Raw genomic sequence first — 22,456 nt, 5'->3', positions numbered from 1 at the left:
CCGCGCCCCCCAGCCGTGGCGGCGGCCGGGGCAGCCTGGCAGGGGGACACAGCGCAGCGGCGGCTCTGCTCTTTATTAACGTATTAACGGGGTGCGCGGCATGGGGGGGGGGGGGGGGGACACACGCGCGCGCCAGAGGGCTCCCGCCCGCCCGCCCCTGCCCGCAGCAGGGGCAGCGCCGCTTCTCCCCCGTGCCAACCCGCGAGCGAGCGGGACGGGGCCAGGCGGCGACGGGGACAGCGCTTTCCCCAGGGCAGCTCGGCGGCCGCCCGAGTCCTTCCCCTCCGTCCCAGCCCCGGAGCCCGCACGAACCCCGGGGCCGGAGGTCCCCAGCGCGGGCGCAGGCGGCAGGGGAGGCTGCAGCAGCAGCAGCAGCAGCAGCAGCAGCAGCAGCAGCGCCCCGCGCCCGGGTCACTTCTTCAGGAGCTGGGCTCTGGCCCGGTTCAGCTTCTCCACCACGGCCGCGTCGGTGCTGGCGGTGCACTTGGACAGGACGAAGTTCATCTCGTTCTCGTTCTTGTGCTCGATGGCAGCGTCGGCCGCTTGGTCCAAGTCCCTGCGGTGAGAGCGGAGGGAGCTGGGGGCGGCGCTGCCCCCGGCCCCCTTCGGCACGTTGCCCGCCTGGCACGGGAGCCAGCCCCGAGGACGCTCCTTGGGGCCCCCATCCCGTAACGCCCCGGGGCTCCTCCTCCGCCCTCCCCGTGCCCCATAGCTCCTCCGGGACGCACCCCACCAGGATGAAAGCCTTGACGCGCTGCTCCGGGGTCACGCGGGGAGCGTACTTCTTGGCCTCGTAGCGGTTGTGGTGCTTCACGGAGATCTCCACGAAGGGCTGGGAGAGCAGGGCGGCAGGCTCGCTGCTGGACCCCTCCCAGCCAAGGGCTCCTTCAGCCCTTGCCCCATGCCCACCTCCCCCCAGGGCTGCTCCTGGTGGTGCCCCCCTGCTGCCCCACGCTGTCCCGGGCCAAAGGCCTGCCCCGGGCCTACTCGGAGACCTTAGGGCAGCCCCATGGGGATGTGTTGAGCGAGGCAGAGGTGGCCAAGTCCTGCTCCCAAGAGAGGGCACCCAGCCGCTCTGGTGCGCCCCGGCCTGCTGCTGCGCACCCAGACCCTGCTGCGTCCCATGGCCCCCATGGCCACCTCCCCAGTGTCACCGCTGGGGCCCTGCCACGTGTCCTGGGACGGGGCAAACTGCTGGCACGGGGCAGGGCCAGGGCCGCCTCCAGGAGCAAAACCTCTTACCAGGTACCCGATGGGCGACTTCTTGCTCTTGGAGAACTTCTCCATTTCCTCCCAGTCTCCGCGGTTGGCCAGGGCACTGATCTTCAGCCACCAGTACCTGGGGACATAGACCAAAGCAGCTCGTCTAGCTGCCAGCGGTTTGCCACCCCCAAGCACTGGCTGGGCCCTGGCCCCACAGCACAGGGACCCCGGAGAAGAAAGGTACCAGGAGAGGAAGGCTCCTGGTCACACACTGCTCCTCCTCCTCCCAGTTCTGCCCAGCCCTGGCCAGCACCTGCTCCAGCAAAGCTCATGCCTGGCACCCTGAAAAGGTGACCCTTGGGACCCCAAGCTGAGATTCACATCTCCTGCTCACAGTGAACCATTGAGGGTGCACAGAGGGTGCTGCTGGCCAAGCACAGCATCAGCTCTGCGTGCACGTGGGCAGCCAGGGATGGGGGTCAGCTCTGCCCCTGCCCTGCTGCGGGAGCCCCCAGTCCCAGGCTGCTCCCCCGTGGGACCGACCGCTTGTCGGGGATCTTGAACTCCCGGTACAGCTGCTCAGCCCGCTTGTGGTGGCCATCCAGGATCAGGTTGGAGACTGTGTCATGCAGAGAGAGGTCAAGGTAGGGCTTGTCAAAGTCCTCCTGGAGGTGTCGCTGGAGCCGCAAAAGCTTGATTTGATCCTCTGTGGCCTGTGGAGCAAAGCACCGGGGTAATGGGGTCCCAGCCCCAGCCCTTCCCCTGCAAACGAAGGCAATGGTCCACTCAGCTTCAGCAGCGGGGCAAGGGATCTGCACGCCGCCCTCCCACGCCCACAGTGCCGCGTCAAACAGACGAGGCCCAGCCGAATGCCAGGGCCAGCCAGCGAAGTCCAGCTCCGCTCCCTGCCCAGCCCCAGCCCCAGCCCCAGCGAGAACAGGAGGGTCCCAGCAGCCCCTCCCCGGCCTCAGGCGCACTCACCTTGGCAGCAAACTCATTCTTGGCTTTGTAGTACGCATCCAGGGCATTCTGCAGAGCCCCCACTCTCCCCTCGATGCGCTGGGGACAGAGACCACAGCTATGTCACCCCATGCCGGGCTGCAGAGGACGGGGCACACAGGCTGGGTGTTGAGCAGCCCCCAGGTGACGAGGGCACTGAGCTGTGAGCCTGGGAGTTTCTCTCCTGCAGCTGGAGCCCACCCTGAGCAAGGGGAGGGTGGAAACTGCCCTGGTTGCAAATGCCTGGCTCGTGCTGTTGAGCTGCGCGGGACAGACACAGCCACCGAGCACAAAGTTACCGCCTGCCCCTTCCCTGCTCTGTTCACATGGGGATGCGTCCGGCATGCTGAGCCCAGCGTGCTGGAATTCCCTGGCCAAACGGATCAGTTGACTAGGAGGAGGCAGGAAGGAGCCCAAGAGCCCTTCCTCTGCATTCCTCCTCCCACTGCCACAGACAGACCTTCTCTGAGTAGCTGGAGTGGACGTGGAAGTTGCCGAGTTCCTGGTGATTATCATCCTGGTTATACAGGTCCTTCAGCGTCTCCCGCTCCTGGTGCTTGCAGAACTGGGGAGCAAAGGGCAGGGATTAAGGCACACGAGACGGCGAGCTGCCTCCATCGCCCTGGGCCCGGCTTGCTCGGACCCCCTTGCTGCCAAAGTGGCTCACGGGTCTGCAGGGCCTGCCAAGGTGGCCAGAGGGGGCTCGCAGGGCCGAGCACACGGAGCTGTTGGGGCAGCCCCTCACCTGGCGGTACAGGCTCAGGGCCACCGGCTGGTTCTGCAGCGTCATGAAGAAAGTGCCACGATTCAGTTCATTCTTCAGATGGAGCACGACAGTGTAGACTAGGGCACAGAGAGGGCAGGATTCAGGACGGGGTATGGAGACCCTTCCCCCGGACACAGCAGGTCCAGGGGAGCAGTGCTGGGACATACACCAGCCCACAGCACGGGGAGGGAAGCAGGTGAGAGCAAAGTGCAGGGCAGAGCCCAATGCTTATTTCTTGTCACGGGTGAGCATTGCCCTGTGGGGCTTCATCTCCGTGAAGCACCACCCTCATCCCAGCTTGAACGCTGCAGCGAGGCACAGAGACATAAACAGGCTCTCCCAAAGCCAACATCCTTCCCAGGAGATGTTTGCAGCCCTGAGACCAGTCAGACCCCACAGTGCAGGAGATGCAAGGCCCTGTCCTGCTGCAGTTGCATGTGGGGAGCACCGACCCTGCCTGCCATTACCCAGGTCGGTGTCCCCGCTCTCGATGGCTTTGCTCAGGGCCAGCTTGCTCCGCTTCATCTTCAGCAGCAGCGGGACCTGCTCCCCAGATCGTGGCTCATACTCCAGCAGCTGCAACCAGCAAAGAGGCCGTTGGTGCACGGCCCCCCGAGCCCTCCGCGACACCCCCCTCGCTGCCCTGCTGGGTACACTGTGGCCCCAGCCTGCAGCCCAGCACACCTTGATGGCCAGCTCTGTCCTGCCGCAGTCGTAAGCCCGGGCGGCAATTTCTGAGTACGAGATGCCTGGTGTGTCACCCAGCTTCTGGTTGATGGCGTGGGCCACCTCCTCATCTGACTTGTCCTTCTGCTGCACCTGGAAGGGAGCGAAGACGTCTCTGCATGGCACCGGGACAGGCAGAGCCCTCGGACCTGCCTCCCCGCAGCTGCCTCCTTACCTTGTAGCAGGCCCAGTGCGCCAGGATGCGGCTGACGCCCTGGATCTCCGAGAGGCGCAGGTACTCGCAGATCCTGATAGCCAGGGGGTAGAGCCGCCGCAGAACGAGCCTGGCACGGGAGCACACAGAGGGTCAGCAGCACGGCCCGCCACGGACGCAGGGCATCCGAGGCACGGTGCGAGGCAGTGCAGCACAGCTGGCCTTGCGAGGAGGTCCTGAGCACCTGGAGCCTGCTCGGCCCTCCGGTCAGGGGGACAGGGACTATGCAGAGACCGCAGCGCAGCTGGACACAGCCTCGGTCCTGCCAGCCAGGGTGGCTCAGGGGACAGGTGCTGTCATGCCCAGCTTGCGGGGGATCCTTACCTGTCCAGCAGGACTTCAATGGTAAGCCGCTTGTATCTGCAGGGGCAGTCAAGGGACATCTCAGCCTGCCGAACAGGACTGAGCCTCACAGAGCATAGGCAATGTGTGCCGGCACCGGTCCCCTCCTGGCAGCGCCTGCTGCCCCGGCGCTGCCCGGGCTGAGCGCTGCCCTGGAGCCAGCCCCAGCACATGTGGCTGCAGGGCCAGCTCAGCTCTGGAAGCAGCACGGGCCATTTCTGCAGGCTGGCAGAGCCTACTGGCTCACCATCATGGAGGGAAACCCAGCATGCAACACAAAGCCAGGTTACGCCCAGCAGGATGTGATGAGCACGAGCATCTCAGCTACAGACCCCTGCTATAGGGCCCAGCACATGGCTGGCTGCTGCCCAAATGACAGGGAGCTGGCTGCTAAGCAGCAGCGCATCCCACTCCTCCTGCATCTCGCTGCTGTCCCAGCAGGAGCCCAGAGCTCCAAATCCCTGGGCCAAGGCCAGCACTGACTTCAGTGGCCTCCTGCTCTAGCAGCCAAATGTCGTGCCCTCCCCACAGTCCTCGCTCTTGCACTTGTCCCACAGAGGATACTGGGTGAAGGTGAGGGGGATGCCGATCTGATAGTCCCGAATGGCGTTGAGCACCCGCAGGTCCTGGCACATGCGCACAAAGCTCTCCGAGGGGAACTTGTCAATGAAGCACTTCCCAAACGAGGCAGCCTGCAGGAGAGATGTGCGGTCTCTGGGGCTGAGCGAGTCATGGGAGAGGCCTGGAGCAGAGCAGGGAAAAGCTTTCAGCCTCATCCCAAACTCTCCCACCGCCTCCTTCACTCACCCTGAGCAGGGACTTTTGGGTTTCGGGCTCGTGCTCGTAGCCAGCTGCCTCGATGCACTGGCTCACTGCCTCTGGAAGCAACTTCTGGTCCTTGATCTCCCGCAGGTACTCGTCTGCCTTCTGACTCTCCTTCTACAGGGGAGAGAGCACGGCCCACAGGCAGAGCTCAGGATCTGGGACCTGACATCTCCCAGCAGGAGCACGGGCCACCTCACTCTCCATGCTCCCTCTGCTCTGCACAGTAGGTGCTGGGTAGTGGGTAGCGCTCAGCGAGCCCTCACCCTGGCGTCCTGGGGACCAGCTCCCCACGCACAGCCTGCAGGCGACCGCAAAGTGGCAGCGAGCATGAAGCCTGGGTGCCCAGCTCCCCTGAATGGGGCTTTTGAGCAGCAGGGACACAGCTGCATGACACCACACCGCTCAGCTTGTCACCCTTCAGCACTGCGCGGGCAGGGCTGTCACACCCTCGGGACGGGGCGGGGAGCACGGCCCCGGGGTCACACAGACGTGCCCATGCACCCTGCGCCGATGAACCGCTTGGACACCCAGCACTGCCGTGTGGCTGCTGTGGTGTCCAGGGAAAAGGCTTTTCCTCCAGCCGGGCTGCGCTCCCTGCCCTCCCTGTGCTGCCCGCGGCTGTTTGAGCTGCCAGGCAGGAGTTGCTGGCTCTTGTGCCCACCCAGGTGCCCCAAACTGCACGCCAAGCTGTCCCGCTCCAGACGTCCAGGCTCCAGCACAGCCTAGCCCAGCCTGCGCCCTGGGGCCACGGCTGCTGCAGAAGGCCTCAGAGCCAGCGGCCCTGGCTTGAAGAGAGCTCTGCAGTTCAGGGCTGGGTCCCCATCACAACGCAGCAGAGACCTCCAGGCTTTCCTCCCTCCCATTACCGCAGAGGAAGGCAGGGATAATGCTGACGGTGGTTTGCATTGCATCGGAGCCACCCTGACCATGCGGAGCTCCCCAGGGAAGGCAGGAAGGAGGCAGGCTCCGGAGCAGGGCAGCGTGCCGTACCTCGTACTCCTTCTGTGCCTCCAGCAGGAGCGCCCCTGGGGCCATGGAGGCGATCTTAAAGATCTCCTGGCTGGCCTCTGCGGAGAAGGGAAGAAAAAGCAAGGGTGAGAGGCTGCCCCAGCACAGGCACAAGACACCCCTACCTGGCTGGGCACCTGCTCTTACCCTATCGCTCTCTACAGCTCTGCGACCCCAGGAGAGAGCTAGGTCCCAACACCACCCTTCTGCAGGGGACACGGGGCAGGGGTGGGAGCACGGCCAGTCCCGAGGAGCTAGGCAGACCTGAGTCGATGGACAGCCTCGGGGCCACTCACAGCCCTTGCGACTGCAGCCCCCACTCCGTCTGCCAGGCTGTCAGAGGAGGCTCGTCCTTGCCCACGGTTGCTCAGACCCCTCACACTGGAGAGCCCCAGTCCCAGGGGCAGGAGCATGCGGGGCACGGGGGATGCAGGGAAAGGCTGTGGCAGTGAGGAGGGGCTCTCAACCACCTTTGGCCTGCAAATAATAAACACAGACCCCAATAGTCAGACGGGGGACAGGGATCCAGGGGGCAGCTGCCAGGGGGCTCCAGCTCAGGACGCAGGGGTATGGCAGAGCTGGCAAGGAAGGGACCAGAACTGCAGCAGCGCCGGGGAAGCAGGGCTGGGAGATGGGAGGGTGCCTGGGGCCAAGTGGGGGACAGGGGTACGGACATGGCCAGGGCAGCAGCTCAGCACTAGGCAAGGGACCCAGGGGAAGGAGCCTGGCACCAGAACAGGCCAGGGCACAGATCTGCTCTGCTGCGAAGCTCTCACCGGCTCTTGAGCCTCTAGAAAGGGCCAAGCACGCTGCACCTCGAACACAGAGTTGGGCATGAGGCAACCTGGACTGCTGTCACCCTCCTCCCGCAGCCCCGGGGGCCCCAGCCTGGGCACTGAGCGCCCCATGGGAGACCCTGCCTCCCTGGCCTCGCCACCCAGGGGACATCGCACCTGGGATCTCATGCAGGAACTCGTGGGAGGTGCGGGACAAGATCCGGACTCCATCCAGCTCCGGCACCAGGTAAGAGTCCTCATCCAGAACAAATCTGTGCTCCTCACTAAGGACTCACAGGAAGAAGGCAGCTCCCAGCTGCAGCCCAGGGCCAGGCCAGCCACAGCCAAGCCACTGAGTGACCCCCGACAGCTCCCGTCCACAGGACAGTGGCTCGTGACCCCCCCCCCCTTCTAGGCAGACAGTGGGACACAGGCTTAGGACTTAGAAGGGACAGAAATCCTCCCACTGAGGGCAGCCGTTGCCCTCTGGGAATCATGAGAGGATCATGGAAGGGCAGAGCAGCGCCCAGCTGCTGGGGCTTTAGTGGCTTGGGACACCAGCCTCCTCTCCAGGCTGGGAGGAAGGCTGGGTCCTGCCCACAGGGAGCTGGGAGACTCAGAGAAGGGGAACAAGGGCCTGTGGGGGCGGAGAGGGAAGGTGCTTTTGCTGCTGCACATAACTGAGTTGACAGCAGCTGGAAAGGGGGGATTGTGGCTGAACTGCAGAGAAGAGGAACAAATTCAGCCTTATCTGACCATCTTTGGGGCCTGCTGACAGCAAGGGTAGAGCCAGGGCTGCAGAAACAACGATGCTTGTGGCAGACACAGCAATGGCCTGAGGAAGGCCAGTTGAGGCCCACGGTTTGGGTTGGCCTTCAAAATGACACTTGTCCTTCCTCCCCAAAGGATACTGGATGCACTCCGCGGAGTTCCCTGCCACCACGAGCTGACGATCCCAGGCCACCACCACGGCACGCTGCCGGCTCCGGGGACGCATGCACCTGCCGGGGAGCCCCAGCCCAGTCAGGGGCAGCATTTACCCCGAGGCCCCGCGCCAGCGCCAGGTCTGGTCCCGCAGCCCCCCAGAGCGGGGCCTGTCCCCACATTCCTGGATCAGGAATGCGAGAGGTGGTCACACTCATCCCAGGGAGGCACCGGAGCAGCCCGGAGCCAAGCAGATGCTGCTGAAGCGTCCGCGGTTCAGGGCACCAAGACGCTCCAGCAGGCCCAGGCCAACACAGGGGGACAAGGATTCGGGGTCTCTGGCTGGGCACAGCCCGGGGCAGTGGGAGCCAGGCCACAGACCACTCACCAAACCATCTGCTTGGGTGGAGATCGGATGCTGCTGTTGAATTCGCAGAGTTTCTCCTGGAGTGGGAAAGAGCAGGGTTACAGAGGAGAAAGCGCAGGGAAGGGTGTGTGTGGCAGGAGCCCCGTGCTGGGGGCAGCAGACCGCGCTGCGCCGGGCCCTGGGCCTGCTGGTGCCAGCCTGTGCACAAGCGGTCCTGCGGGAGCAGCCGACCTCGTCGCCAGCTCCGGCCTCTGCAGGGAACCCTGAGCGACTGGACCAGCTGAAGGGCAAGGATGCTGCGCGAGCACAAAAACAGAGCGTGGAAAGTGTGTTCCTCCATTGTTACAGCATGCTGCCCGTCTGCCCAAAGAGCGAGAAACTGCTTGTGCTTGACTGAAACCAGGTGAGGAAATAAAAGGCTAAAGGAGAATGATTTGTTTCCAAGAGTGCAAAACATAACCAATATGTCACTGGTATGAACCAGATAACTGCAGAGAAATTTAGGAGTGCAGAGGCTTACAAGGCCAGCTATACCTAAGTGACCACATCAGTAATGGTAATAAGGCTGAGATTGCCTAGGAAAATGTATTAGAACTACCAAATTTGGGTATGAGTGTAAAAGAACTGGGACCAGTGGGGAAAAAGTAATTAGAGGCAAGTCGTTTATTTGGGAGGAGTTTGGGCAGAACAAGGAACATGCAAGGGCAGTAAAAAGGTGGGCCCAGAGGCAGAAAAAAATAGGGAATAAGGTATAAAAATCAGGTAAAGAACAAAAGACAGGACGGGTCTTCTGACAGCAGAAGTGCAGATGCCTACGGGTGGAAGTGACGCTGACCTGCAGACCCAAGCCCATCAGCAGCCCGGAGGGAACCTGCTCACACACCCCACCGTGCTCTCCATCCTCGGTGTCTGTGAGACTTGGTGCGAGAGGGTGGAGTACGGAGGGATAGACTTACACTTTAATACGAAGTAGCGGGAATGGAAGGGAAATAGAATTGCAATTCAACAGCAAGTATATGATTTATAACATTTAACGTTGATAATTAATAGTTTTACAGTTATATGTGATAATGAACTAAGTGGTACAACTGTAACTCAATAATAATAGTGCATTTTTAGTTTACTGATTGCTTTGGTATTAGTTTTTCAGCAGTTTGCTACTTAGCCAGTAAACCACACAATCTTTTGCATCAGTTAGGCCTCAAGCCTCCTGTCTACGGGAGGAGTCAGACCCCTGAATTTACACATCCAGGGCCCAGGGCTCAGACTCTGCCCTCAGTACCTCCAACCCAGCCTGTGCCAGAGCGGGGCTCAGACCAGGCCCCTCGAGGCAGCACCGCCCTAACTCGCCTCTGCCGCCGAGCACGGGCTCCCTGGCGCAGCGAGGCCCTGGCGCTCACCTTCAGCGTGGAGAGCCCCATCCAGATGTAGCCGGTGTCAGTGAAGAGTGCCAGGCAGCGGTAGTTGAAGGACACGGCCATCCGCAGATAGGCTCCGGCAGTGGGGCTCATGCCAGGTGGGGTCTGGGCCAGGGAAAAAAGAGACGGTTACAACTGGGGGCCAATCTGGGGACAGAGGACGTGCCACACGTTAGCACAGACCCTGCCTACGGGGCTGAGAGCCGGCAGTAGGTGAGGGTGAAGCTGGTGAGCAGTAGCCCAGGGCCAAGCTGGACTGTCCCTTCCCGCTCCACCGGCTGCTTTGCGCCTGCTCAATCCTCATCCTTCTGCCCCGGCCAGGACGCGGCCAGCGTCCCCGCTGCATGCACCTGCCCGGCGAGAGGGGGTGCCCGTGGGGCAGACGAGGGGGAAGGGAAAAGGACCCGCTATCGAGGGTGGGAGGCTGGAGACGGGTCCTGTTCCCTGCTGACGGCCACCCGCGCCTCGCTCACCACCACGGAGCAGGACGTGTTGTCCAGCAGGTACAGGTCCTGGCCGACCGCCAGCAAGATGATGGTCACTCTGTCCTGGGAGAGCACGGCCCAGCAGGAGGGCGGTTTCTGCAGACCTGCCGGGCACAAGGGATCAGGGCTCTGCGCCTGGCAGGAGCGGGGAGGAGGGCAAAGGGGACGCACCTGGGACCTCGGGCATCCTGCGCAGCTTCAGGTCGTCGATGTTGGTCGTTAAGGAGAAGCGGTGTGCCCCAGTGAGGATGGCCACGCCGGTGCCGTACTCCGTGTGGAAGACCTTCGCCTCCAGCACGTGGTTCTGCAGCACCTCCTGTGCCACAGAGAGAGAGCTGAGCCCAGGCCGGGGCCCACAGGGGCAGCTCGGGCCAGGCGCAGCGGGGAGCTCAGCACCAGGCTGCCAGGAGGGATGCTGCTGTCGGTGAAACGCTGCTCTGGGAACGAAACCGCCCCCGGGAGGAACAACAAAAATACTGAGCCCAGCCCTGCACTGTGCTGCCCTGCGTCCCAGCTCCAGCAGACCTTGCTCCTGCCGAGGAAAGGATCGTTCCAGCCCCATGTGTCACCAGGATGTTTGTCAGCTCATTTCAAAGGAAGCCAGCCCTGCACGGAGGCTGAAAGAGCCCCACGCTTTCAGCTTTGCCCCCAAAGGGGCTGGCGGAGCACTCAGGGAGGCAACGTAGCACTTCCTTCTCTGAGTCGTGCAAACCCAACTCAGTGCATTTCCTTGCAAAGAGCTCGCAGCAGGCACAGCGGGAGCGTGGCCTGAGGTTCGTGTCACCCAGGAAGGCCTCCTCCCTTTGACAGGACGATGCTCCAGTGCCAGGCCTGGCCCTGGCCCCAGGGCCCCTCTGGCCAGGCTGCGGAGCGACGGACACCCAGCCCAGCCCGGCCCACACGGCTCCACTCACGTTGCCCATGCTGAAGTGACGCTTAAACTCGCAGAAGAGGTTGTAGATGAGAACGGTGCCATCCTCCTGGATGCACAGCAGGTCCTCGCTGGCCGTCCAGCCCAGGTGCACCAGCTGGCCGCTCTTCCACTGAGGGAGGCAGAAGAGGATGCGTGAACGCGCAGCAGGGCTTCGTGCCTCGCAGGGCAGCGTCCCAGCCACAGCCTCTCGCCTGGAGATGTTTGTGAAGCCAATGGCCTTGTCTTGGCTTTTGCAGCTCTGATGCTCTCATGCCCTGGCCCTCCTGGCTTTGCAGGGCTGGTGGTCCTGGCAACTTTTCCCCCTCCCACTCTTCCTCTGCGTCTTCACTGCTCCGCCCCCGTCCCAGCTCTGCACAACGGTGAAGGGAGGCTGCTCTTGTGGCTCCAACGCTCTTGGCACTGCTGCCATCTCCTTCTCCGAGGGGCCAGGTGGCTTCCTACTCCCCACAGCTCTCCCCTTGCACACACTACCGCTGTTGAGCAGCTTCTCTGAAGGTCTTGGGGGGCTCAACTGTGACTGCAGGAGCTGCATGGCAGGAGCTCCATGCCAGAGAGCTTAAGGTGTTAAGGACACAGGGCAGCATCTTGCTTCCCCACTCAGAGATTAGAGGAGCTGCCCAAGGGCACGTGATAAGCACGTGGCACAGCCAGAAGCGACTGCGCATCTCACAGCCCAGTGCTTTGTCTACAGTGCCCAGCTGGTAACTGCTCTGCACGGTGCCTGGCCCTCACCCACGGCGTCTAGAGCTCCGTCAGCTCCGCCACAGCCACCCGCGCTGCTTGGGGGCTCATCGTGGCTGCTGCAAGGGTCCAAGAGCCGCAACCGCCTAGCGTGCCTGAGCCCGTGCTGACGCAGGACGCGCAGCACAGGCACCGATGGCTGGCGTCAGCCGGCACCTCCTGCCTGGGATGCAGCCGGGACTGTCGCAGGCTCTCGAGGCCATCGCCAAGTCCCCAAGTGGGGCCCAGGGCGCAGCTTGAAGCGAGCAGCTGGGTCCGATAGCTAACGGGGCAGCAGAGGCCAGCACCCGCTCACCGCGCCGCACCACGCGCTCACCGGGATGCTGGCCAGGAGCAGCCCCGAGGCCGAGTAGATCTCCAGCAGCGGGCGGGCGCTGGGCGACTTCTCCTTCCTGACGTTCTTCAGCAAAGCTGCCGGCGGGATGGGGCAGCCCCTCTGAGCTGGCGGCACCCCTCTGCCCGCACAGCCCTCCGAGGGTCAGGGCCGGCCCCGGCCGGTGCGTCGGGGGGTGCCCGCCCCGGAGGGCGCAGGGGAAGGGGCCCTGCCCTACCTATGGGCCCCCCGTACGGGGCGGCCGCCACCAGGCAGTCCCGCAGGTCCTCCCTCAGGCTCCACTCCATGGCGTACAGCTCGAACTTCCTGCGGCCGCAGGGAGACGGACGGGGCGCTGGGGATGGAGCCGAGCCCCACGGCCGGCCCCGAGCCCCACGGCCTGCACCAGGCCCCGTGGCTGGTCCCAACGACCCCAGGCAATCCGACCCCCATGAAGGGTGCGGATCGCTCATACACAGGTACCAGGGGATGGGGATCACAACCGGGCCGGTACCGGGGGGCGGGGATCACTTATACACAGGTACCGCGGGACGGGGATCACAACCGGGCCGGTACCGGGGACGGGGATCACTCCTACACAGGTACCGCGGGACGGGGATCACAACCGGGCCGGTACCGGGGACGGGGATCACTCCTACACAGGTACCGCGGGACGGGGATCACAACCGGGCTGGTACCGGGGACGGGGATCACTCATACACAGGTACCAGGGGATGGGGATCACAACCGGGCCGGTACCGGGGACGGGGATCTGTCATACACAGGTACCGCGGGACGGGGATCACAACCGGGCCGGTACCGGGGACGGGGATCACTCATACACAGGTACCGCGGGACGGGGATCACAACCGGGCCGGTACTGGGGACGGGGATCACTCATACACAGGTACCGCGGGACGGGGATCACAACCGGGCCGGTACCGGGGACGGGGATCACTCATACACAGGTACCGCGGGACGGGGATCACAACCGGGCCGGTACCGGGGACGGGGATCACAACCGGGCCGGTACTGGGGACGGGGATCACTCATACACAGGTACCGCGGGACGGGGATCACAACCGGGCCGGTACCAGGGACGGGGATCTGTCATACACAGGTACCGGGGACGGGGATCACAACCGGGCCGGTACCGGGGACGGGGATCACTCATACACAGGTACCGCGGGACGGGGATCACAACCGGGCCGGTACCGGGGACGGGGATCACAACCGGGCCGGTACCGGGGACGGGGATCACTCATACACAGGTACCGCGGGACGGGGATCACAACCGGGCCGGTACCGGGGACGGGGATCACTCATACACAGGTACCGCGGGACGGGGATCACAACCGGGCCGGTACCGGGGACGGGGATCACTCATACACAGGTACCGGGGACGGGGATCACAACCGGGCCGGTACCGGGGATGGGGATCACAACCGGGCTGGTACCGGGGGGCGGGGATCACTCATACACAGGTACTGCGGGACGGGGATCACAACCGGGCCGGTACCGGGGGGCAGGGATCACTCATACACAGGTACCAGGGACGGGGATCACAACCGGGCCGGTACCGGGGACGGGGATCACTCATACACAGGTACCGGGGACGGGGATCACAACCGGGCCGGTACCGGGGATGGGGATCACAACCGGGCTGGTACCGGGGGGCGGGGATCACTCATACACAGGTACTGCGGGACGGGGATCACAACCGGGCCGGTACCGGGGATGGGGATCACAACCGGGCCGGTACCGGGGACGGGGATCACTCATACACAGGTACCAGGGGATGGGGATCACAACCGGGCCGGTACCGGGGACGGGGATCACTCATACACAGGTACCAGGGGATGGGGATCACAACCGGGCCGGTACCGGGGGGCAGGGATCACTCATACACAGGTACCGGGGACGGGGATCACAACCGGGCCGGTACCGGGGGGCAGGGATCACTCATACACAGGTACCGGGGGATGGGGATCACAACCGGGCCGGTACCGGGGACGGGGATCACTCATACACAGGTACCGGGGGATGGGGATCACAACCGGGCCGGTACCGGGGATGGGGATCACTCATACACAGGTACCGCGGGATGGGGATCACAACCGGGCCGGTACCGGGGACGGGAATCGCTCATACACAGGTACCGGGGGATGGGGATCACAACCGGGCCGGTACCGGGGACGGGAATCGCTCATACACAGGTACCGGGGGATGGGGATCACAACCGGGCCGGTACCGGGGATGGGGATCACTCATACACAGGTACCGCGGGATGGGGATCACAACCGGGCCGGTACCGGGGACGGGGATCACTCATACACAGGTACTGGGGACGGGGATCACAACCGGGCCGGTACCGGGGACGGGGATCACTCATACACAGGTACTGGGGACGGGGATCACAACCGGGCCGGTACCGGGGACGGGGATCACTCATACACAGGTACCGCGGGACGGGGATCACAACCGGGCCGGTACCGGGGACGGGGATCACTCATACACAGGTACCGCGGGACGGGGATCACAACCGGGCCGGTACCGGGGACGGGGATCACTCATACACAGGTACCAGGGGATGGGGATCACAACCGGGCCGGTACCGGGGACGGGGATCACTCATACACAGGTACCGCGGGATGGGGATCACAACCGGGCCGGTACCGGGGACGGGGATCACAACCGGGCCGGTACCGGGGGACGGGGATCACTCATACACAGGTACCGGGGACGGGGATCACAACCGGGCCGGTACCGGGGACGGGGATCACTCATACACAGGTACCGCGGGACGGGGATCACAACCGGGCCGGTACCGGGGACGGGGATCACTCATACACAGGTACCGCGGGATGGGGATCACAACCGGGCCGGTACCGGGGACGGGGATCACAACCGGGCCGGTACCGGGGACGGGGATCACTCATACACAGGTACCGCGGGATGGGGATCACAACCGGGCCGGTACCGGGGACGGGGATCACAACCGGGCCGGTACCGGGGGACGGGGATCACTCATACACAGGTACCGGGGACGGGGATCACAACCGGGCCGGTACCGGGGGGCGGGGATCACTCATACACAGGTACCGCGGGACGGGGATCACAACCGGGCCGGTACCGGGGGACGGGGATCACTCATACACAGGTACCGCGGGACGGGGATCACAACCGGGCCGGTACCGGGGACGGGGATCACAACCGGGCCGGTACCGGGGATGGGGATCACTCATACACAGGTACCGCGGGACGGGGATCACAACCGGGCCGGTACCGGGGACGGGGATCACAACCGGGCCGGTACTGGGGGACGGGGATCACTCATACACAGGTACCAGGGGATGGGGATCACAACCGGGCCGGTACCGGGGACGGGGATCACTCATACACAGGTACCGCGGGACGGGGATCACAACCGGGCCGGTACCGGGGACGGGGATCACTCATACACAGGTACCGCGGGATGGGGATCACAACCGGGCCGGTACCGGGGACGGGGATCACAACCGGGCCGGTACTGGGGACGGGGATCACTCATACACAGGTACCGCGGGATGGGGATCACAACCGGGCCGGTACCGGGGACGGGGATCACAACCGGGCCGGTACCGGGGGACGGGGATCACTCATACACAGGTACCGGGGACGGGGATCACAACCGGGCCGGTACCGGGGGGCGGGGATCACTCATACACAGGTACCGCGGGACGGGGATCACAACCGGGCCGGTACCGGGGGACGGGGATCACTCATACACAGGTACCGCGGGACGGGGATCACAACCGGGCCGGTACCGGGGACGGGGATCACAACCGGGCCGGTACCGGGGATGGGGATCACTCATACACAGGTACCGCGGGACGGGGATCACAACCGGGCCGGTACCGGGGACGGGGATCACAACCGGGCCGGTACTGGGGGACGGGGATCACTCATACACAGGTACCGGGGGGCGGGGATCACAACCGGGCCGGTACCGGGGGGCGGGGATCACAACCGGGCCGGTACCGGGGACGGGGATCACTCATACACAGGTACCAGGGGATGGGGATCACAACCGGGCTGGTACCGGGGACGGGGATCACAACCGGGCTGGTACCGGGGACGGGGATCACTCATACACAGGTACCGGGGGGCGGGGATCACAACCGGGCCGGTACCGGGGGGCGGGGATCACAACCGGGCCGGTACCGGGGACGGGGATCACTCATACACAGGTACCAGGGGATGGGGATCACAACCGGGCTGGTACCGGGGACGGGGATCACAACCGGGCTGGTACCGGGGACGGGGATCGCTCATACACAGGTACCGGGGGGCGGGGATCACAACCGGGCCGGTACCGGGGGGCGGGGACGGGACCCCCGGGCCGCTGCCGGCGCTCACCGGTAGAAGGCCTCCTCGCCCAGGGGGTTCCAGTTGGCCGTGTAGCAGTCCATGGCGGCGGCCCGGCCCGGCCCGGCCCTGCTCCGCTCCGTTCAGCGCCGGGCCCGGATTCCCGGCTGTCCGCTCCCCCCCTCTTCCGCCCGGTCTGCCCCCACTTCCGCCCGGTCTGCCCCCACTTCCGCCCGGTCTGCCCCCACTTCCGCCCGGCCAGCCCCTCTCTTCCGGTTGGGCCGCACCCCGCTTCCGCCCGCCCTGCGACGCCGCCGCGGCCGCCGCCATCTTGAGCCCGGGCCGGGCCGGATGGCCGCGGTGCAGGGGGCCGTGGGGGCGGCCGGCCGGGCAGCCGGGCCCGCGCGCGGGCCCGCGGGCCCGGACACACTCACGCTCGTGTGTACGCACAGGCGCAGCAGGCTGCCCACACACAGTCACGCGCACGTGCTTACATGTGAACACGCAGCTTTGCACAGATGTGCAGGCACGCGCCCAGCCGCCTGCCCAGACACGCGCAAGCACACTCGTGCACGCGCACGGCCTTGCACGCACACGTGTGCACACACCCAGCAGCCTGCCCAGACACACGCAAGCACACTCGTGCACGCGCATGGCCTTGCATGCACATGTGCACTAACCCAGCAGCCTGCCCAGACACACGCAAGCACACTCGTGCATGCACACGGCCTTGCACGTGCCCAGCAGCCTGCCCAGACACACACACTCGTGCACGCTCACGGCCTTGCACACACACAGAGCAGCCTGCCCAGACGCGCACACTCACACTCGTGCACGCAGACGTGTGCACTCACCCAGCAGCCTGCCCGCTCACACTCGTGCACGCAGACGCGTGCACTCGCCCAGCAGCCTGCTCACACACGCTCACGCTCGTGCACGCCCGCGCGCCCAGCAGCCTGCCCAGAGACCCGCGCGCCCGGTTGCACGCTCGCGCACCACCTTCCCACAAGGCTCCGTTTATTTTGCGCTGAGAAGCCGGCGGCGGGGCAGGCAGGCGGCGCGGGGGGCCGGCGGCGGCGGGCGCCCCCGCTCAGGGGGCCGGCGGCGGGGGGCCGGCGGGCAGCTCGCAGCGGTAGCGGAAGATCTGGAAGTGCAGGAGGCGGCCGAGCAGCGAGGGGCTGAAGGCTCCCACCTTGCGGAAGCCCTGGCTCTCGTAGAGGCGCTGAGCCGCCACCTGCACCACCGAGGTGCTGAGCACCACGGCGCCGTAGCCCCGGGCTCGGGCGAAGCGCAGCACCTCCCGCGCCAGCGCCTGGGCGATGCCGCGGCCCCGGTGGTCCCGCCGCACCGACATGCGCTTCAGCTCCAGCGCCGCCCCCCGCTCGGCCGGCTCGTCCGGCAGCGCCGCCGCCACCGTGCCCACCACCGCCCCCCCGGCCCCCTCCGCCACCCAGAAGTCGGAGTCGGGCGCCTGCAGGTAGGCGGCGCGGATGTCCCGCAGGTCGGTGGCCAGCGCCTCCCGCACGTAGGAGGAGGCCAGCGAGTGCACCAGGGGCCAGGCGGTCAGCAGGGCCAGCGCGACGGCGGCCAGCGCCGGCGCCCAGCACCCCGCCGCCGCCCGCACCCCCGCCAGCAGCGCCAGCAGCCCCAGCTGCGTCCGGCCCGACCCCAGCATGCGGCGGTAGGTGGCCGGCACGTGCTCCATGATGCCGCGGGCGAAGAGGGTCCGCACCGCCTCGTAGTCGCCGTCCCGGTACTGCCGGATGCGGTACTGCGCCATGGGGCACCTGGGGGGCCGCGGGGCGAGACGGCGTCGGGGACGGGTCACCGGCGGCCCGGCGCTGCGCTGCGCTCGCCTGCCCCCCCCCCCCGCCCCGTCCCCTTGGGGGGCTCCCGCGGCGCCCCGGCACTCACCGGCGCGCGCTGCCAGCGGCGCTCCCCAACCTCCCCGGCCGCGCAGCCGAGGCTGGGCAGAGGCAGCCGCCCGGACCTTGGAGTCTGTCCTTTGCCCCTACGCCGCTGGCAGCCTTCACGGCACAAGGAGCCGGCGGCGGGGGACACGGGGCCGCCCCGGGCTCTGCGCACACCCGCCGTGCAAAACCGGGAGCGCCCCCAGCCGCCATGAGCCCCCCGGGCTTCGCCCTGCCCGGATGCCGCCCGGTGCCGCGGAGCGAACGCCCCCGGCCTTCGCCTCCCCGAGCGCCGCGGCCCTGCTGAGCCGGGGCCGGCGGCCGGCGGCATCGCCGGGCTCAGGGAGGCTGAGCTGGGCGCGCTGCCAGCGCCGGGCCCGGCCGGGGATGCTGCAGGGCCGGGCCTGTGGCGCAGTGCAGCACAGCGCAGCACGGTGCGGCATGGCATGGCACGGCGCAGCACAGCACGGTGCAGGACGGCACAGCGTGGTGCAACGCGGTGCAGCACGGCACGGTGTAACAGAGCGCGGTGCACCACGGTGCAGCCTGGCACAGTGCGTGGTGTAGCACCACACGGTGCAGCACTGCATGGTGCAGCATGGCACGGTGCATCATGGCACAGTGCATCACAGCGCAGTGCACTGCGGTGCAGCAGAGCGTGGTGCAGCACAGCACGGTGCAGCAGAGTGCGGTGCATCATGGCACGGTGCACCATGGTGCAGCAGAGCGCGATGCAGCAGAGTGTGGTGCATCACGGTGTGGTGCACCACGGTGCAGCAGAGTGCAGTGCACCATGGCGCGGTGCATCACGGCACAGTGCACCGTGGTGCAGCACTGCACGGTGCAGCAGAACACGGTGCATCATGGCATGGTGCACCGTGGTGCAGCACTGCACGGTGCAGCAGAGTGCAGTGCATCATGGCGCGGTGCATCACGGCACAGTGCACCGCGGTGCAGCACTGCGCGGTGCAGCAGAGCGCAGTGCATCATGGCGCGGTGCATCACGGCACAGTGTACTGCGGTGCAGCACAGCACAGTGCAGCAGAGTGCGGTGCATCATGGGACGGTGCATCACGGCACAGTGCACCGCGGTGCAGCACTGCGCGGTGCAGCAGAGCACGGCGCATCACGGGGCGGTGCAGCACCACGGTGCAGCACAGCACACTGCATCATGGCACGGTGCAGCGCGCTGTGCGGCCCTTACCTGCACGCCGGAGCGGCCTGGGCCTGGGCGCCGGCAGGGCTCGGGACGGCGGCTCGGGGTGCAGCGCGACGGGGCCGGGCGCCGCGCGTTAAAGGGGAAGTGCGCAGCTCGGCCCGCCCGCGCCTGCTGCGCGGGGCTGGCTGCTGCCTCTGGACGCCGCGGGTATCGCCGGCCGAGCGGAGACGCCGCTCCCCCCGCAGCCGCCCCGGCTGCACCGAAACGCTAACGAAAGGGGTCCCGGCCCCCCCGGAGCGCAGCCTGCGCGGCGCTCCTCCCGGCAGACCCCAGCCCCGCTGGGCGCACGCGGGGCCTCTCCGTCCCCCCGCCGGCTTGCCAGCGGCGCCCCGCGGGCCCAGCCGCCGGCCCCGGGACGCAGCCCCCCCGGGGGGAAGGACAGGGCGGCAGCGGGGCGCCGGGGCAGCACCCGCCGCGGCACGGCCTTCCCCGGCGCAAACACCTCCGGCGGGGGCCGGGGGCTTCCCGGGGAGCGGGGGGGGGGAACGGGCTCCTTCCCGGGCTGGGGGGGCTCAGGGCGCCGCCGGCCGCCCGTGGCGGCAGGACCGGGAGCCGCTGCTCTGCCGAGGCGCCCGGGGAAGAGGAAGAGGAGGCTCGGCAGCGGCGCGCAGCCCCCCGCCCAATCCGGCTGGGTGCACCGGGCTGGGGGCTGCAGCCAGCTGTGGGGGGGGGGGGCGGTGGCGGCCCTGCAGCCCCCAGGCCCTGCTCGTGCACCCTGCAGCCCCCAGCCTGCAGCCCCCAGCCCCTGCTCGCACCCTGCAGCCCCTGCTCGCACCCTGCAGCCCCCAGCCCCTCCTCACACGCCGCAGCCCCCAGCCCCTCCTCGCACCCCCGCAGCCCCTCCTCGCAGCCCGCAGCCCCCAGCCCCTCCTCGCACCCCGCAGCCCCTCCTCGCACCCTGCAGCCCCCAGCCCCTCCTCGCAGCCCCCAGCCCCTGCTCGCAGCCCCCAGCCCCTCCTCGCACCCCCGCAGCCCCCAGCCCCTCCTCGCAGCCCCCAGCCCCTCCTCGCACCCCCGCACCCCGCAGCCCCTCCTCACACCCCCGCAGCCCCTGCTCGCACCCTGCAGCCCCCAGCCCCTGCTCGCACCCCGCAGCCCCCAGCCCGTAGCCCCCAGCCCCTCCTCGCAGCCCCCAGCCCCTCCTTGCAGCCCCCAGCCCCTGCTCGCACCCCGCACCCCCGCAGCCCCTGCTCGCACCCTGCAGCCCCCAGCCCCTCCTCGCAGCCCCCAGCCCCTGCTCGCACCCCGCAGCCCCCAGCCCCTCCTCGCAGCCCCCAGCCCCTCCTTGCAGCCCCCAGCCCCTGCTCGCACCCCGCAGCCCCCAGCCCCTGCTCGCAGCCCCCAGCCCCTGCTCGCACCCCGCAGCCTCCAGCCCCTCCCCGCGCGCCCAGCAGCCCCGCTCTGACGCTGGGCTCGGCCCCACGGCGGCCCAGGGAGCTGCTGCTGCTCCTGGCCCCACGGTTGTCCCTGGCCCCAGCCCCATGGCTGACCCCAGCCCCACCGCTCTCCCCTGGCCCCCAGCCCCACCGCTCTCCCCTGGCCCCCAGCCCCACAGCTGACCCCAGCCCCACTGCTCTCCCCTGGCCCCAGCCCCACGGCTGCGTGCCCGCTCCCAGCCCCACAGCTGACCCCAGCCCCACCGCTCTCCCCTGGCCCCCAGCCCCACAGCTGCGTGCCCGCTCCCAGCCCCACAGCTGACCCCAGCCCCACCGCTCTCCCCTGGCCCCCAGCCCCACAGCTGCGTGCCCGCTCCCAGCCCCACAGCTGACCCCAGCCCCACCGCTCTCCCCTGGCCCCCAGCCCCACAGCTGCGTGCCCGCTCCCAGCCCCACAGCTGACCCCAGCCCCACCGCTCTCCCCTGGCCCCCAGCCCCACGGCTGCGTGCCCGCTCCCAGCCCCACGGCTGACCCCAGCCCCACCGCTCTCCCCTGGCCCCAGCCCCACGGCTGCGTGCCCGCTCCCAGCCCCACGGCTGACCCCAGCCCCACCGCTCTCCCCTGGCCCCAGCCCCACGGCTGCGTGCCCGCTCCCAGCCCCACGGCTGACCCCAGCCCCACCGCTCTCCCCTGGCCCCAGCCCCACGGCTGCGTGCCCGCTCCCAGCCCCACGGCTGACCCCAGCCCCACCGCTCTCCCCTGGCCCCAGCCCCACGGCTGCGTGCCCGCTCCCAGCCCCACGGCTGACCCCAGCCCCACCGCTCTCCCCTGGCTCCTATCCTTAAGGCTGCACACTAGCCCCCAGCCCCACGGCTGTCTCCTGGTCCCCAGCCCCCCCAACACGGCATGGACCCTCTCAGGCTGTGCCACCCCACTGCCCCACGGCTTCCCCCCCCCCCCGGGCTCCCGGCACTCCCCCAGCTCCCCCTCCGACCACAGTGCAACCCCGCACCACCACAAACCACGCGGGTCCCCCTGCGCCCCACGGATCCCCCCTGTGCACACCATGGACCACCCCCTTGCACCCGACAGAGCTGCCCCGAGCCCCAGGGATCCCCCTGCCCCCCAGAGATCTCCCCATGCAACCTGCAGGCTCCCCGGAGACCCGCCTGCCCCCTTGATCCCCCAGGCACACTTTCAACCCCCCATGGGCTCCTGTGTACCCGAGGGACCCCGCAGTCTCCCCATGGACCCCCGTTGCACCCCATGGACCTGCCCAGCACCCATGGATCCATCCCAAGTCCCTGTAGACCCCCTATGGACCTGTTCCGCACCCCACGGACCCCATGCCCCCCCCTACCTGCTGTGCACCCAAAGATCCATCCTCAGTCCCCATGGGCCCCCACTGCACCCCATGGACCTGCCCTCCACCCCATGGGCCCCTCAGCCCCCCATCGGCCCCCCATTGCACCCCAGGGACCTGTTCTCCACCCCATGGGCCCATCTCAGCTCCCCATGGGCCCCCCATTGCACCCCAGGGACCTTTCCCACCCCCATGGGCC

At 67.3% G+C, this 22,456-nt stretch overlaps 2 protein-coding genes across 3 annotated transcripts; both read right to left on the bottom strand.

The window, feature by feature from the left end:
* Positions 1-53: 53 nt before the first annotated feature.
* On the bottom strand, positions 54-16,602 carry VPS16 (VPS16 core subunit of CORVET and HOPS complexes). Its single transcript, XM_068943945.1, has 24 exons — positions 16,440-16,602; positions 12,280-12,368; positions 12,045-12,139; positions 10,968-11,096; positions 10,225-10,369; positions 10,042-10,157; positions 9,551-9,673; positions 8,172-8,227; positions 7,771-7,860; positions 7,037-7,131; positions 6,066-6,142; positions 5,058-5,189; positions 4,815-4,942; positions 4,233-4,268; positions 3,870-3,978; positions 3,653-3,787; positions 3,436-3,544; positions 2,948-3,045; positions 2,663-2,767; positions 2,185-2,262; positions 1,747-1,916; positions 1,243-1,339; positions 729-832; positions 54-556 (listed from the first exon to the last, which is right to left on the bottom strand). Exons 1-24 carry the CDS (start codon positions 16,490-16,492, stop codon positions 412-414), a joined length of 2,514 nt encoding a protein of 837 aa, XP_068800046.1. The 5' UTR covers positions 16,493-16,602; the 3' UTR covers positions 54-411.
* A 794-nt stretch (positions 16,603-17,396) lies between these two features.
* On the bottom strand, positions 17,397-19,848 carry LOC138067270 (N-acetyltransferase 8-like). Of its 2 annotated transcripts, none has more exons than XM_068943946.1 (2): positions 18,303-18,635; positions 17,397-18,175 (listed from the first exon to the last, which is right to left on the bottom strand). In XM_068943946.1, exons 1-2 carry the CDS (start codon positions 18,509-18,511, stop codon positions 17,479-17,481), a joined length of 906 nt encoding a protein of 301 aa, XP_068800047.1. In that variant the 5' UTR covers positions 18,512-18,635; the 3' UTR covers positions 17,397-17,478. The 2 variants fall into 2 exon arrangements, with proteins under 2 accessions (XP_068800047.1, XP_068800048.1); XM_068943947.1 differs by lacking the exon at positions 18,303-18,635 and adding an exon at positions 19,503-19,848 and having other exon boundaries at positions 17,418-18,175.
* Between the last annotated feature and the right edge of the window lie 2,608 nt (positions 19,849-22,456).

The sequence above is a fragment of the Struthio camelus genome, chromosome 4, assembly GCF_040807025.1.
Source record: "Struthio camelus isolate bStrCam1 chromosome 4, bStrCam1.hap1, whole genome shotgun sequence".
Classification (NCBI taxonomy): domain Eukaryota; kingdom Metazoa; phylum Chordata; class Aves; order Struthioniformes; family Struthionidae; genus Struthio; species Struthio camelus.
Note: the sequence above shows the minus strand (reverse complement) of the source record. Positions and strands in the feature narration are given on the sequence as shown.